The sequence below is a fragment of the Chiloscyllium plagiosum genome, unplaced genomic scaffold, assembly GCF_037043375.1.
Source record: "Chiloscyllium plagiosum isolate Xiang-an unplaced genomic scaffold, Cpla_swu_hap1 HiC_scaffold_10, whole genome shotgun sequence".
Taxonomy (NCBI): Eukaryota; Metazoa; Chordata; class Chondrichthyes; order Orectolobiformes; family Hemiscylliidae; genus Chiloscyllium; species Chiloscyllium plagiosum.
Window position 1 is genome coordinate 106,138,686 of NW_028270148.1, and position 17,481 is coordinate 106,156,166.

A 17,481-nucleotide genomic window follows, 5' to 3' on the forward strand; every position below is an offset into this window, starting at 1 on the left:
ACCTGCCGTGGTGTGATTCAAACCCAGGTCCCCAGAACATTAACTGGGTCTCTGGATTAACAGTCCAGTGACAATACCACTAGGTCATCGCCTGCTTAACATTTAAGGTTCTGTGCTGTGTCCAACTTACAGCCTGAAACTCATAAATCAGAAAAAAATGACTATCAACTTCATTCTTCATTTTCTGAACACTACTCAACTGTACAGGACACTGGTATGCTTTCCTTTATTGGTCAGAGTATTGAGTTTAATTTTCCACCCTTCAGGCACTCTGCCTGAATTCCTGATGAAGGGCTTTTGCCCGAAATGTCGATTTTACTGCTCCTCGAATGCTGCCTGAACTGCTGTGCTTTTCCAGCACCATTCTAATCTAAACTATTGAGTACAGGAGTTGGGAGGTCATGTTGCGTCTGTACAGGACATTGGTTAGGCCACTGTTGGAGTATTGCATGCAATTCTGATCTCCTTCCTATCGGAAAGATGTTGTGAAACTTGAAAGGGTTCAGAAAAGATTTACAAGGATGTTGCCAGGGTTGGAGGATTTGAGCTATAGGGACAGGCTGAACAGGCTGGGGTAGTTTTCCCTGGAGCATTGGAGGCTGAGGGATGACCTTGTAGAGGTTTACAAAATTATGAGGGGCATGGATAGGATAAATAGACAAAGTTTTTTCCCTGGGGTCAGGGAGTCCAGAACTAGAAGGCATAGGTTTAGGGTGAGAGAGGAAAGATATAAAGGAGACCTAAGGGGCAACGTTTTCACGCAGAGGGTGGTACGTGTATGGAATGAGCTGCCAGAGGATGTGGTGGAGGCTGGTACAATTGCAACATTTGCAAGGCATTTGGATGGGTATATGAATAGGAAGGGTTTGGAGGGATATGGGCCGGGTGCTGGCAGGTGGGACTAGATTGGGTTGGGATATCTGGTCGGCATGGACGGGTTGGACCGAAGGGTCTGTTTCCATGCTGTACATCTCTGTAACTCTATAACATTCAAATTAAAATACAGTAATCTCCCCTGTATCAGGCGCACACACACACAGAAATGGAGGTGCCAGTTACCTGAATCTGCTACTTGCATGGGAAATACTCGTGGTAGCAGGGACAACCCACCTCAAGATTATCACAAGATAAGTAATGTTTTAAAGAGGCATCAGGGCCAGACAAATACCAGTATAGCTGGCCACAATAGGTCACTGTCATTATAGACAAAGCATGGCCTAGCTTGGCGATCATACCCACAACCAGCAGCCAAGCTGTAAATCTTTATGTAAACTTTGAATGTCTTGAAATAGCTTTAATAAAGCATTTGATCAATTATCCCCTTCTCATTCTAATACCAGTAAAGTCCATGTTATCTTCCAAGCATCTAGGAATTCCCCTTAATTTCAGACGACCATAAAAAAACAGGAACAGAAATAGGCCCCTCGAGCCTCTGCATTCAATAGGATCATGCTGATCAGACATTCAGGATGCCCACTTTCTTGCCTTTTTCCCACCATCTTTGATTCCCTACTGATCAAGAATTGATCTCAGTCTTAAATTTAGACAAGGACTCTGCCCCCACAACACTCAGAGGCAAGGAGTTCCAAAGACAGCCAACTTTCAGAAGAAATTTCCCATCTCGGTCTTAAATTGGCACCCCTTTATTCTGAGACTTTGCTCAATTTCATTCATCATTTCAGGATCTAAAATATGTTTTTCATATCATCCATTTGTTTGAAAAAACGCACTACCTATATTGTAACCTAGAATTTGAAACTAGTTACAGTCTAGCAAGTCATTAACATCATGAGGGCGATTTGTTCTAATTGTTACAACAAATGACTTCTAATAATTTTTTACGAAACAATTTATCATGACCTTGAGAGTCTCATATCTGAATAGCAGAGCTGTTGTATTACATACGTGACTGGCTGCATTTTTGAAGGAAGCTATTGTGTTTTCTCGGACTTTTGCAAGGCTAAAACAGAATGAGGAAAATTAGCACAGTGAAACCTCAATGATGTCTATACACAGCTAATAATTTCAGTAATCATAGACAAAATAAACTAATATCCCAACAGGCAATACACATGCATTTAAAATAGAAACAAATGAATATTCAGAAAATATTATATTGCTGCCTATTGTTGTGCCAACAAAAATACAGAACAAAAAATTCATTGTTTTGGGAACGTAACAAGGCTTTTTTTTTTTTTAAAACCTTGCATGATTGTTTCAATAAAATTAAAGGGTCAGGGAAGTGTGGTAATAAAGTGAAAACCTCCCAAGATTGGGGATATGGAGGCCATTTTGATTTTAAATGGCAGAAATTAATTGTTTTCCTTCCATTTCCCATCCAGCAGACTGAATCAAAAGTAAAGAGTGTGGTGCTTGGAAAGCACAGCAGGTTAGGCAGCATCCGAGGAGCAAGAAAATCGACGTTTCGGGCAAAAACCGTTTATCTTGCTCTTCAGATGCTGCCTGATGTGCTGTGCTTTTCCAGCACCACATTCTTGACTCTAATTCCCAGCATCAGCAGTCCTCACTTTCACCGAATCGAAAGTCAGCCCAGCTGACAGGCTGGAAAAATAATGGCATAAGGCTGCAACCAAGGATGGACCCTCGAGTACTGACTGAGGTAATTAGGAGGAAGCAAGGGATTAAACTAGTGAGGGACTAGGTAAAGAGCTGCCTTGCAATGAAATTAGGTCAGATACGCAGGAAGGAATGAGAAGGGCAATCTGTTGCTAAAGGGAATGATAATTTCAACAAGAGAATTGAGAATGGAGTAGTTGGAGCTAAAACATCGCTGGAAGTTGAAAGTTAGAGAGCTCGTGACTGTGGAGAAAGGGACCCTTTCGGTTGGGGGTAGGGGAACAACGAAAGGCTGGAGATTGTAGGGGAGGAGAGAGGGCATAATTTGAGTGAAGAATTTAGAAATTGCAAAGAGAGAGGGAACGGCAGGAGGGAATAAAAAGAGAACAAGTGCGGATGGACGTACAAACAAAATGCCTTAGCAGACGGGAGGTGATGGTGCAGGATTGGGTTGGGGAGGTAGGGTGAGAGATATGCGATTGTAGCAGAACGACGAGCGAGGCCATGATTGGGTAAAGTGGAAACTAAAGGTTTCCTTCAGGTACTCCAGCTCCTTATAGAGATTTATAAAGACATGAAGAGCAGATATAGGGTGAACAGCCAAGGTCTTTTCTCCAGGATAGTGGAGTCCAAAACTAGAAGGCATAGGTTTAGGGTGAGAGGGGAAAGATTTGAAACTGACCTTTCCATGCAGAGGGTGGTGCATGCATGGAATGAGCTGCCAGAGATATTGGAGGAGCTGGATACAATAATAACATTTAAAAGGCATCTCAGATCAAGTACATAAATGGGAAGGGTTTAGAAGGATATGGGCCAAATGCTGGCAAATGGGACTAAATTAGTTTAGGATATCTGGTTGGCATGGACGAGTTGGACCAAAGAGTCTGTTCCTGTGCTGTATAACTCTGTAAGCAGCAAAACTTGACCATGCATTTAACTTATTTTGCCAGAGCTCTCAATTAAGACAATACACAAACAAATACGTAGGACTTCTGTGAATGTTGTCTGCACTGCTTTTATATAAAGTGAGGCTACGGGACAGGGAACATATGCACAGGTCTAGACATAACTCAATCTTCATTTTGGAGTTAAGCTTGTCTTTGTTTCCATATTTTCTTTCTAAATCCACATTAACAATGTGGTTTATAAAATCATGAGGGGCATGGATAGGATAAATAGACAAAGACTTTCCCCTGGGGTGGGGAAGTTCAGAACTAGAGGGCATAGGTTTAGGGTGAGAGGGGTAAGATATAAAAGAGACCTAAGGGGCAACTTTTTCACGCAGAGGGTGGTACGTGTATGGAATGAGCTGCCAGAGGAAGGGGTGGAGGCTAGTACAATTGCAACATTTAAAAGGCAACTGAATGGGTATATGAATAGAAAGGGTTTGGAGGGATATGGGCAGAGTGCTGGCAGGTGGGACTAGATTGGGTTGGGATATTTGGTCGGCATGAAGGAGTTGGACCGAAGGGTCTGTTTCCATGTTGTACATCTCTATGACTCTTAACAATTTTAAAAAAAACCAGTAAATATATTACAATGTAATGTACACACCTACAGCAGTGGCGATGGGAAAGCAAAAGGGCTAAAGGTGAACAGCATGGATAATGGGAGGGGTAGGAAGGGGCACCTCCTAATCATCATCATTACAAAAAAGGACCCCTGTTCAGATTCTCTCTTCCAGTGACAGTGTGAACAAATTGCTGCTCCCATATCCCTACATCTACAGCTAGAAATGCCTTTCATGCAGTACTTGGCCAAGCAGCTCAGTTGGCTAGATGGCTGTATTATAATACAGAATGAAGCCAACAGAGTGGGTTCAATTTCTACACCAGCTGAGGTGACCTCATGGAAATGTGAGAGGTTATGTACCTTGGTAGGAAGAAAAGAGGCAGAGACTAAAGTGAAGGTGAGAAAACAAGAAACAGCTCTTCTATAGGTTGCTAATTTGATGCATTTTGGAATTGTCAGCTGCATATCTCATATAAAGAATTTAAACTACTTTAACACTTACTTTGCAGATGATGTATTTCCAGCACCTCTGTGCCCAACGTCTAAAGCCATTTTGGGTTTCCAATACTTGGACAATGAAGGAGACATGTCACAAATATAGCCTTCCAAGGGTTTAATAACAAGGTAGTCAACTATATGTGCAGATAAAGATAGATAGAAATGGTTAGTAGCTTACATTCCAATTCATGTCATTACATAAGCTATATTTAGGTGCAATCCCAATTGAATTATAATTAAAGACTCCATTTTGTGAGTGAAAGGCAACACCCTCAGAAATTTGATGACATTGCCAGTATCTAGTATGTAAATATTAGACCAAATAACCTTGGATAGTTCCAGTCTTCTTTCAAACACATTCACAGTTTATCTTTTTCTGATAATGTCAGTTGATAAAAAAGTTTATGTTATGTCCTTAAACTGTGCTATGGAGCCTTTTACCTCCTGATACCCTAAGAAACTAAATCTTTAGTATGCTGAGCAAATAGTCGCCGGTAAAAACAGGAATGAAGGTTCTGCAAGAGATGTAATGGGCTTGTAGCTGAACTTAACAGGGAAAAACATTTGAAGAAAGTAAAAGATAAAACAGAAGAATCAAGATTGTTTAGTATAATAATTGCAATTTATGATCATTGACAGCAAACTGCATTTTGGGGTGCTGTCAGAGATTATGTTCTCATAGACGTTAGTGCCACTGTTTAAGAAGGGTGGTAAGGACAAGCCAGGGAACTACAGACCAGTGAACCTGACCTCGGTGGTGGGCAAGTTGTTGGAGGGAATCCTGAGGGACAGGATGTACATGTATTTGGAAAGGCAAGGACTAATTAGGGATAGTCAACATGGCTTTTTGCGTGGGAAATCATGTCGCACAAACTTAATTGAGTTTTTTGAGGAAGTAACAAAGAGAATTGATGAGGGCAGAGCAGGTGATGTAATCTATATGGACTTCAGTAAGGCGTTCGACAAGGTTCCCCATGGGAGACTGATTAGCAAGGTTAGATCTCATGGAATACAGGGAGAACTAGCCACTTGGATACAGAACTGGCTCAAAGGTAGAAGACAGAGGGTGGTGGTGGAGGGTTGCTTTCCAGACTGGAGGCCCGTGACCAGTGGAGTGCCACAAGGATTGGTGCTGGGCCCTCTACTTTTTGTCATTTACATAAATGATTTGGATGCAAGCATAAGAGTTACAATTAGTAAGTTTGCAGTTGACAGCAAAATTGGAGGTGTAGTGGACAGCAAAGAGGGTTACCTCAGGTTACAATAGGATCTGGACCAGATGGGCCAATAGGCTGAGAAGTGGCAGATGGAGTTTAATTCAGACATGCAAGATGCTACATTTTGGGAAAGCAAATCTTAGCAGGACTTATACACTTAATGGTAAGGTCCGAGGGAGTGTTGCTGAACAAAGAGACCCTGGAGTGCAGGTTCATAGCTCCTTGAAAGTTGAGTCGCAGATAGATAGGATAGTGAAGGCGGCGTTTGGTATGCTTTCCTTTATCGGTATTGAGTACAGGAGTTGGGAGGTCATGTTGTGGCTGTGTAGGACATTGGTTAGGCCACTTTTGGAATATTGCGTGCAATTCTGGTCTCCTTCCTATCGGAAAGATGATGTGAAACTTGAAAGGGTTCAGAAAAAATTTACAAGGATGTTGCCAAGGTTGGAGGATTTGAGCTGTAGTGAGAGGCTTAACAGGCTGGGGCAGTTTTCCCTGGAGCATCAGAGGCTGAGAGGTGACCTTATAGAAGTTTGCAAAATTATGAGGGGCATGGATAGGGTAAATACGCAAAGTCTTTTCCATGGGGTCAGGGAGTCCGAACTAGAGGGCAGGGGTTTCGGGTGAGAGGGGAAAGATATAAAAGAAACCTACGGGGCAACCTTTTCACACAGAGAGTGGTACGTGTATGGAATGAGCTGCTAGAGGACGTGGTGGAGGCTGGTACAATTGCAACATTTGCAAGGCATTTGGATGGGTATATGAATAGGAAGGGTTTGGAGGGATATGGGCCGGGTGCTGGCAGGTGGGACTAGATTGGGTTGGGATATCTGGTCGGCATGGATGGGTTGGACAGAAGGGTCTGTTTCCATGCTGTACATCTATATGACTATGACTCTAAGTGTTAAGACTTCTGCACCTTGAATCCTCATTTCTGAGAAGTGCAGCCTCAGTCTATTATCACAACACAAAATTTTAACAATGATGCAAACAATATTTGCCAGTATTTTTGTCCCATCACTCCTCCAAAACAAAAACAAGGTGTCAGTTCTGACATTGAGATAAAGGTCACAAAACTCTGGGGTTGTCAACATACATAGCCAGACCCGCCAAAAGCATGGGGGCAAGATGGATTTCAGATTGGAATTTGAGATGTTAAACAACTGACTATGCTACTGATCAGTGACCAAGATCAACGAACCATATTTAATGAACTGTCAATATATTTGGAACAGAATGAGAAACAAAACTGGCAAGACAAACCTAAGACAAAAAGCCCACTATCTTAGCACTGTATTCATATAGCCTTTAACAATCAAGTTATTGAACTATCAGATAATTACAGTGCAAATAATTGAGCAATTTTCTTCCTAAAATAATTTCCCTTATTTAACAACTGACCAGATGTGGTCTGCACACAGTATTTAACTTTGCTATCAATTGTCCAAAACGTGTGTCGGAAATCTCCAAATTGAATGGGCTCAATCACAAACTAATGACTAGCTTACTAGAGTATGCATGTATGTGTAACATGTGCATCACTGTACAACTATTCACTAAATTCTGCAATTCTAAATAGTGATACCTTTCACTTTTCCAATAGTTTGTCTAGAATTTCTACTCATGATGGGAAGTGTGATAACTCCACTGGATTTTTCCACAATTGTTGAGGACAGAAGGCAGGCTGTTCCAACAAGGCCAGGAAGTGCATCACCTTGTACTACTGGTACACCCAACTCTTCCTGTAAAATACAAGTATGAGTTTGTGCCATATTAAAAACATAAATGACCTAAGTTGTTCATGCAGGATAAACTGTTGAAAATGCTTGAGAAAACAACAAATCCAGGAAGAATTAAGAATAGCAAAAATGCTGTTCTTGATAATTCATAATCAAGTCTCTAATTTCTTTGAAGCCCTCAAACCATACAACTCTTGCTGAATACAAGTCAATCAAGCCCCTTCTGATTTTCTTGAACGTGTTAACTACCCTCTCACTGTATCCATTTTTCCCATAACATTTTGAATTCTTTCAATCCTTTGCACCTAAAAGTACCAAATCCATTTGTGTGGCATTATTCAAGGATGTCACTTTCAGACCTGATCAACTCTGCATTTGTTTGGCTTTCATTCCTACATTGCATTTTAAACTTCACTGGTTTTAATTTTATACATTCTCTTCATCCTGTACATCTGCCCTGGCTCACTGGCAAGTACACCATTTTAAAATTCTCATCTTTGTGCTTAAATTATCTCACAAACAGGAGACAATCTAGTCCTGATGTAAAAGGACAAACTGGAACAGCATTAAGGATTTTGTCATATTTACAAGTGGAAGCTGAAAATACACAGATTAAATTGGACAAAACTAGTGATTGAAACAGAGGTGGAAACAAATCTTAAAAATCTGCAATAGGCAGAGTACCCAGAATGCATGAAGTTTGCTCAATTTGTGATGTTTTTGTTTACACTGTTACAGCTTCTGACCATGGTTACAGCTTCTGACAGAATGAGGTAGGCTTACCTCAGTGAAGCTGTTATCAGTAATTAGGGGTTAGAATTTAGGAGGAGTGGAGGGGAGAGAACCTTATTTTCCAGGTAAAAACCCTGCCAACAAAAACAATGTTTTCAAATAATACAATTATCTTTCCAGTATGAAAGATACATTATGATTTCTTTCTTTCTACCCCAAACTTCAAAACATAAGCAGATCATGGGCAATTATTGCCACATCACCTTATAAACAAGCTATTTTAATATAAAATAATTAAGAACAAATGTCATACCTCAAAGAAGTCAAAAATTAGTTCCAGGTTATCTGGCTCCATTGTTTGAATGCTATACTCTGTCCACTGACTAGGGTCTAAGGCATATCCACACTCTGGCTGTGAGTGACGTGATTTGTATCCATTGTCGCTGATTAAGGAGATTTCTAAAGTATTGGGCATTTTCGGCACAGAGGTAGAGGTAGTCAGCAGTTTGTCATCATCTTCCTCCTCCTCTTCAAAACCCTCCAATGTCAGCTTTACCCTTTAAATAGCATGGGCATTAAAGAATTCAAATTTAAAAACTGCAGGATATTCATCTAATATTCACTTCGTATCAAACAATCATTTTGGTCTTAAAAGTTGGGGAAAAAAAAAGTTATCTTTTAAAACAAGACTAACTAGCCTCCACATATTGGTTTGCACGGCCAATCTATCAACTAGCTAATCCAAGAAGTTCTAAGATTATTGTAGACTTAATGACATTTACGAACATCATTTATTTTAGACAAGATTTGAGCTCATGGCATGTGGGCTTTAGTCTATGACATGAACATGTTTAACACAATCATAGAGATGCACAGCATGGAAACAGACCCTTCAGTCCAACTTGTCCTTGCTAACCAGATATCCCAGCCTAATCTAGTCCTACTTGCCAGCACTTGGCCCATATCCCTCCAAACTCTTCCTATTCGTGTATCCATACAAATTCCTTTTAATTGTTGTAATTGTACCAGCCTCCATCACCTCCTGTGGCAGCTCATTCCATACACGCACACCCTCTGTGAAAAAGTTACCCCTTAGGTCCCTTTTAAATCTTTCCCCTCTCACCCTAAACCTACACCATCTAGTTCTAGACTCTCCAACCCAAGGAATAGACCCTATCCATGCCAGTCATGATTCTATAAACCACTGTTACGATCACCCCACAGTCTCCGACACTCCAGGGAAAATACCACCAGCCTATTGAGCCTCTCCCTATAGCTCAAATCCTCCAACCCTAGCAACATCCTTGTAAATTTTTTCTGAACCCTTTCAAGTTTCACAGCATCCTTCCGATAAGAGATAGGCCAAACTTGCGTGCAATATTCCGAAAGTGGCCTAACCAAAGTCCTGTACAGCCGCAACATGACTTCCTAACTCCTATATTCAATGCTCTGACCAATAAAGGAAAGCATACTAAACACCTTCTTCACTATCCTATCTACTTGAGACCCCACTTTCAAGGAACTATGAACCTGCACTCCAAGGTCTCTTTGCTCAGCAATAGTCCTGCTCTGATTTGTCTTTCCAAAATACAGCACATCGCATTTATCTAAATTAAACTCCCCTGCCACTACTTGGCCCATCAGCCCCTCTGATCAAAATCCCATTGTACGCGGAGGTAACCTTCTTTGCTGTCCACTACACTTACTAACTATACCACCTATGTTCACATCCAAATCATTTGTATAAATGATGAAAAGCATTGGACCCATCACCGATCCTTGTGCCACACCACTGGTCACAGGCCTCCGGTTGCAAAATAATCTTCCGCCGCCACCCTCTGTCTTTTGCTTTGAGCCAGTTCTGTATCCAAATGGCGAGTTCTCGCTCTATTCCATGTGATCTAACCTTGTTGACCAGTCTACCATGAGGAACCTTGTTGAATGCCTTACTGAAGTCCAGACAGATCATGTCCTTCATTCTGCCCTCATCAATCCTCTTTGTTACTTCTTCAAAAAACTCAATCAAGTTAGTGAGACAGGATTTTCCACGCACAAAGCCATGTTGACTGTCCCAAATCAATCCTTGTCTATCCAAATACATGTAAATCCTGTCCCTCAAGATTCCCTCCAACAATTTGCCCACCACCGATGTCAGGCTCACTGGTCTATAGTTCCCTGGTTTTCCCTTACCACCTTTCTTGAATAGTGGCAGCACGTTTGCCAACCTCCAGTTTTCCAGCACCTCACCTGTGACTATCGATGATACTAGTATCTCAGCAAGGCCCAGCAATCACTTTCCTCGCTTCCAGCAGAGTTCTAGAATACACCTGATCAGGTCCTGGGGACTTATCTACTTTTGTGTTTCAAGGCATTCAGCACATCCTCCTGTAGCATGGATATTTTTCAAGATGTCACCATCTATTTCCCCACAATCCGTATCTGCCAAGTCCTTATGTTTAAGTATTTCTGTAGAAATGGGAATACTTTAAAAAAAAACAATATGAGAATATGTGGCCAGTGTGTAATGATGTATTACTTTCATTGGGAGTGTGTTTACGAGCAAACAAATAGTTGTGCACTAGACCTTCAGTTTAGGAAATCAGATTTTTTTCGCCTTTGATTAGGGGAAATATCCAAAGCTTGCAAGATGTTTTTGGGTTTCAGTTTGATAGTTTTTGCAGAAGTCTTCGCTGAAGTCAATGTATTGCTTCATCAATTGCTCCTCAAAGAAGTTGGCTTAGATTGTTTGAACAAAATTACCTCAATTTCAGCATTTCCGTTTATGAATTTCAGATCAGAAATCTTTGATTACAACACTGAAGGAGTTAACTGACGCTGAAAAAATTCAAGTTTACCCCCAAGAACCGGAGTAGGGGGAATTGAAGCCACAGTTACTTCAGGCCTTTTAGAGGTCAAAACAGAGGGAATTCTTTTTGATGGGAGCATTTGCGATGAATGGGACTGCATTTCAATTGGTATTTCTAAATCTTTAAACTTGTGTATATAGGTCTGTGTATTTGTGTGTGTCATTCAAAAACCTTGTTAAAACCCCCAAAAAATTATCAAGCTAGATTTCAGTCTGGTATCGTATTTGCCCAGTAATTACATCAGCTAGCAGAGTAACAAACAGAATTTGCTAGAGAAACTCAACAGGTCACTGGACCCAAAAACTTTAACTCTGCTTTCGTTCCACCAATGTTGCCAGACCTGCTGATTTCTCCAACAAATTCTGTTTTTGATTCAGATTTTCAGCATCTGCAGTTGTGTTTGATTTTAGCTGGCACTGTAATACTGCCCAGTCTATACAATTATTATATAACAGACTGGGGTTGCCATCATCAGGTTTCCTATTGATATAAACTAAACTTGAATGGAAAAAGAATCCACTATGCAAAGGGGAGTTTATTTAAAACAAAAACCAAACTGAACAGCTTTGATTGCATGGTGTATTAATTCACTGGTCTGATGTATATCTCTCTTGTATAGTGCATAGAATATGTAATTCCATTAACTAAGTGTTAGCCAGCTATTAGTCAAAAACAGAAACTAAGTTTAAGAACATCCCTCCTTCACAAGTACTGCAATGTTCAGTGTCTATACTTCAACCTATAGAATATCTCGTCTTTCTTGGGACACAGCCTTTTTATTTGCTGATAGAACATTTTTTTTCCTTTATAGAGGATGGGGAAAGTAATGAGAAATCAATTCCATGCTTGATAGTGGTGGTAATGGGGCTTCAACCTTTCTTGTGTGGCAGGAGTCTGGAAGGAGCATCAAAAAGTCAGATTCTCCTTATCAAAACTTCTCAGCAGTATCACATTTATATAACTTATACAGTGATAAGATTTGTGCTTTCCAATATTCAAATGAAATCGCTAGCATGGTCTTTTTCCTAAAATCAACCTGTTCAGAGTTGTTATTACCCATCTCTGGATTGGTTGTGATTATTTGTGTGAAGTTACCATGAATGACTCTCCTTCTCTCCTCTCACTTGAAGGGTGGGAACACTCAGGTTAAATCACCGGCAATCAACTCCACTGACAGAGCAGACCACGGTCTGCTAGTACTATGGTGACTTTGCTTTTTTAATCTAAGTATTTCAATTGTCTCTTACGACAGCTTTCTAAATACCAGAACTGTACAGACCACAGCAATCAGTTGTGCGAATTTTGCTTACTTTCCACTAAACTGCAGCTTCCCAAAGAAAAACACTCAGCATTTTTAACAACCAGCCAATGGATGAACAGAAGTTTCCTGTAATTATGCAGTTGGCAGACAGGAATCACAGCTTTTTATCCCCACTACAACTGTTCCCTTGTCATGAACTCAAAACAGTCTTCCTAGCCATTGCCTGAGCCTGAATCAGACCCAGTGCCTGCCGTAAGATTATTGACACCTTTGTAACATCGCTTCTGTGCCCTCCTCAGTTCACTTGGTGTGGAGGTCTCATGCCATGCTTTTGTTACTCTTGGACTTGACTAATCTAATGTAATCTCGGGCTGCCTCCCACACTATATTGTGCAAATGCGAAGCAACCACAAACTCAGTTATACATAAAGCCAAAGTTCCCATATCATATCCGTTCTTGCTGACCAGAATGGATCCTGTTGCTAGGTTTGAAATAATTTAAGCAATTTTACCCTGGGTTCAAAAATCTTACACTGGCTTTCCTATTTCTTGATCAGCTAGGAAATCCCAAGATTTATGTTTCACTCTAACCTCAATTGTTCCACGATTATTGCTCAGAGTCTAGGTTTTGCAATGACCTCCCTGAATGTCTCAATAGTTTTTCCCTCCTTTGAAGACATTCCTTAACACTAAACACAGAAGTAAAATTGCTCACATTTACCCTATACTCAGGATTGTTACAAAGTTCATTGAGAAGAAGTTTTGATAACGGCCCTATTTTCCTTCATACTCACTTCAATGTCACAAAGGAAAGATACTGGATTAGCTCAAATCATGCTCAGATATCTCGGTGACAATTCAAGATTCAAAAATTAAAGTTAATCTTGCAGTAGGTCTGCACACAGGCAATGGCATTTGTTTTTATATCAGAGGCACAAGGAAATATAGTTCAAAGTAGCTTTAACAGAAGAAACTTTCAAAAAAGTAATGGTGAATGGCATCTTAGGGTCAAAAGACTACACAATGCAAAGTGGAGTAACAAGATTAAGTTTGAGGCTGATTATGCAATAAGGATATCAAACAAACCTGGTTCCATTGACAGTTAGTAAAGCTATGACATTACTAAAAGGACAAGGGGGAATTGTTCCCATGACCATAATAATAGTTTTTGCAGTTTTACTGCTGTGATGCAAGCTCTCCTGGGGTCAACCCAAAGTTAAAACATCCTCACAATTCAGTTATTTTGTACAGTTTACAGAAAAACTACACTAGCTTCAGTAAGGCATTGGAAAACCAAACAACAAGCATGCAAATCCGGACAGAATATATTGTGGCTTGACAAGTTAGATAGAATGCGATTCACATTATTAATCATCTCAACTTGATAATGTATAGTAGTTAGAAATTTCACTTCTTAACAAGGAAGACAAGATTTATGTTCTGAACAGTTTTAAAGGAGCAATGTTACATTTTAAGTGATTTACCTAAACCTGGACTTCTTGAACTTCTTCTTAGATATGGAAACTGGAGGTTTCTCAGAATAATGCAACCTCAACCGAATTTCACTTTGGCAAGTTAACCACCCAGACTCCAACTTCTCAACGTCATCTGTAATCACAAATGAAATTACTTAGTTTACATGCATCAAGAGATATCCTATAAACTGCTCCACAAATCGGCATATATTTTTCAAACTTTGAAAAGCTAACTATCACATTTCACAGACTACATCCCATTTTCCAAACAGCATTACATTTCAGTTATGTCAGATGATTACATAGCAATATACATCAGTGACTGTACAGTAAATGATTTATGTATCAAATGATTGAAATTAGATTTATGTTGGTATCTTCACAATTAGTTACATTCTAAAATGTTAAAAAGTGTTCTATTCAGCACCACCTTAATTAAAAAACGGTAAAATACTTAAATTAATCTAAATAACAAATGTACGAAGAACAAAAATATTCAAGAAAGCACTTGAAAGCAATAACAGCAGACCAAGTCATCATCCAAATTGCAAGTCTTCACGTGAAGTATCTTATTGGTCTCGTTCACCATATACCCTCTGTGGAATTGTTCACCTGATGATCTGCACCACTAATCAAAAGAAATACAGTGATTTGGGTCACTGATTAAAAACTCTAGCAGGCTAAGCTTATAAAAGTAACAAGAGAAAAAGCTAGTGAATCAATGACTTGGAAGGAACATCTTAATTCTGTCCACTTAGTTCAACAGTAATCTCTCAATTGTAAGACCATAAGACACAAGAGTGCAAGTAGGCCATTCAACCCATTGAATCTTCTTTGCCATTCAATGAGATCATGGCTGATCTGATAAGCCTCAACTCTGCTGCCTTTTCCCCATGACTTTTAGTTGCCATACAGATTTATAAAAAAGGTCTCAACTTTAAATATAATCAATCAATGTTTCAGCCTCAACAACCCTCCGCAGTAAAGAATTTCAAGACTCATCCTACTATCAAAACATTTAAAATGTTCTGAGATTGTGTCTTCCAGTTCTAAACTCTCCCACAAGGGAAAACAACCTTTCTGCACCTAAATCTGTCACGGCTTCTAAAAACTGTGCATGTTTCAATAAAGTCATCTCTCTTTCTCGATCTCGAAAAGTACAATTTCTCTAAACCTGGTAACAGTGTAGCGAACCTTCTCTGAACAGCCATCAATGCCAATATATCTTTCCTTAGACAAGAGGCCCAAAGTACTTAAGCTATCTTCTGACTAGTGCCTTGGGTAGTGTTAGCAAAACGTCCTTACTTTCATATTCCATTCATTTTGATTTAAAGGCCATCATTCTATTTGCCTTCTCTTGAACTGGTGGACTTAGATGGTAGCCTTTTGTGATTCATGGACGAAGATTTGCAAACCACTGCGTTCTATAGCTTCCTGCAGTCTACTGAATTAATATTCAGCTCCTCTATTATTCCTGCCAAAGTGCATAACCTTACATTTCCCCACATCATATTCCACTTGCCAAGGTTCTGCTCACTCACTGAAACTATCAATAGTTTCAAGTTATCCACATCACTTGCCTTTTCAGCTATTTCTGGGTCATCCACAAACCTGGTTATTGCACACCTAAGTCATAAATATATAGTAAATAATTGTGGCCCCTGTCCCTACAGCACACCTCTAGTTACAGGCTGCCATTCTGAAAATGCCTCATTACCTAAATCTGCCTTCTATTAATTAGTCAATTCTTGATCCACACTTGAGTACCACTTCGAACACCGCGAGCTCTTACCTAGTTTAGTAGCTAACGACTGATACCTTATTAGACACTGAGAATTCAAATGCATCACAGCCACTGTTCGCCTTTCATCTATCCTCCTTTTTACTTCTTCCAACAATTCTAACTGATTTGTCAAGCATGATGTCTCCTTCATGCTGACTGCTTGATCACATAATGCATTTCGAAACACTCTGCTATGGCATCTTTTCTAAAAGGCTTTAACGTTTCCCAATGGAAGAAGTTAATCCAACAGGTCTGTAGTTACATTTCATTTTAGAGACATAGAGATGTTCAGATGGAAACAGACCCTTCGGTCCAACCTGTCCACACCAACCAGATATTTGTCCCTGTTTCGTAAAAAACAGCTGTTACCACTTGCAGATTTCCAATCCCCTGGGGATTGAAATCTAGGAATCCCTGGAAGCTTACTACCAGGACATCCATCATCTCTGTAGCTATGTCTTTTAATGCTACCATTAAGTCCAGGGCCTTATTGGTCTTTAGCCAGATTACTCCCTTGCATTTTTACCTCCAGTGATAGCTTTCATACTTATTTCCTTTTCTCCTTTTGCCCTTGAATATTTAGTAATTTTGAGATACTAGTGCTTTCTACTGTGAAGACTGATCCAAAGTACTTATACAATTCCTCTGCCAGTTGTTGGTTCACCAATTATTGTTTTGTCCACCACCTTCCCCATCCCCAAATAACGAAAGAAGCTCGTTGTACATCTTGATATCACTTACAAATTTACCCTCAGTTTATTTTCTCCCTCTTTTTTTTTAAAAGTCATCTTTTGTTGGATGTTTGCAACTTTTGTAATCCTCTAGCTTACTAATTTTTTGACATATTGTATTTCTTCCAATTTGACCTTATGTTTAAGTTCTCTGGTTAACCATAGTTGGCTTATTCCTTTCCTGGAATCCTACTTTACAGGGATACATCTTTACTTTCTTAAAATGTCTACCATTATTCCTCAAAAGTCTTTACTGCTAAACTGCTTCCCCAGTCCATTTCAGCCAGTTCTACCCTCATTCCTCTGCAATCAATCATTCTTATTTAAGCTTAGAACCATTAAAAAAACCAATGTGGGCATGCCTAGCTAAGCTAGCATTTATCCTCCATCCCTAATTGCCGAGAGGGCAGTTAAGAGTCAACCACATTGCTGTCCAACTGGAGTCACATGGAGATCAGACCAGGTAAAGACAATACGTCTCCCTCCTTAAAGGCTGGTAAACCAGATGGGTTTTCTCACAAACAGCAGCAGCTTTATGGTCATCATTAGACTCTTAATTCCAGACTTTCCGCTCAAATGGAATGCTAAATTCCACCATGTTACAGTCACTGTTTTCAAAGGAATCTTTTACTCTGTCATCAGTATTAAACCTACGTCATTACATATCACCAGATCCACAGCATATTTTAGGAAACTACCCTAATAATGTGGACAGCATGGTGGCTCAATGTATAGCACTGTTGTCTCTGAGAGCTAGGGTTTGAGGTTCGATTCTCACTTTGGGTGACTGTGTGCAGTCTACATATTTGCCCCATGACTGTTTGGGTTTTCTCTGGGTGCTCTGTTTTTCTTCTCCCCGCAGGTTAGGCAGATTGGCAATATTGAATTGTCCATAATGTCCAGGATGTACAGGCTAGGTGGATTAGCCATGGGAAATGCAGGGTTACAGGAATGGGGTGGATTTTGGTGGGATGCCCTTCAGAGTGTCAGTGAGGACTCGATGGGCTGAATAGCCTGCTTCCACACTGTAGGGATTTTATGATACCCCCAAGTACATATCATGATTTCTTCCTTATGACTTCCTGTGTC

General features: G+C 40.0%; 1 protein-coding gene across 3 annotated transcripts in view; it reads right to left on the reverse strand.

Annotated features, from left to right (window-relative positions):
• Window positions 1-17,481, reverse strand: part of gpcpd1 (glycerophosphocholine phosphodiesterase 1) — a 73,892-nt gene that overhangs the window by 20,060 nt on the left and 36,351 nt on the right. For all 3 annotated transcript variants that reach the window (XM_043696567.2, XM_043696566.2, XM_043696568.2), the window contains 5 exons: window positions 13,888-14,011; window positions 8,589-8,832; window positions 7,390-7,546; window positions 4,592-4,721; window positions 1,906-1,960 (listed from right to left, as the gene is read on the reverse strand). In XM_043696567.2, the coding sequence (XP_043552502.2) occupies window positions 1,906-1,960; window positions 4,592-4,721; window positions 7,390-7,546; window positions 8,589-8,832; window positions 13,888-14,011 (710 nt within the window). The remainder of the gene's footprint in view (window positions 1-1,905; window positions 1,961-4,591; window positions 4,722-7,389; window positions 7,547-8,588; window positions 8,833-13,887; window positions 14,012-17,481) is intronic.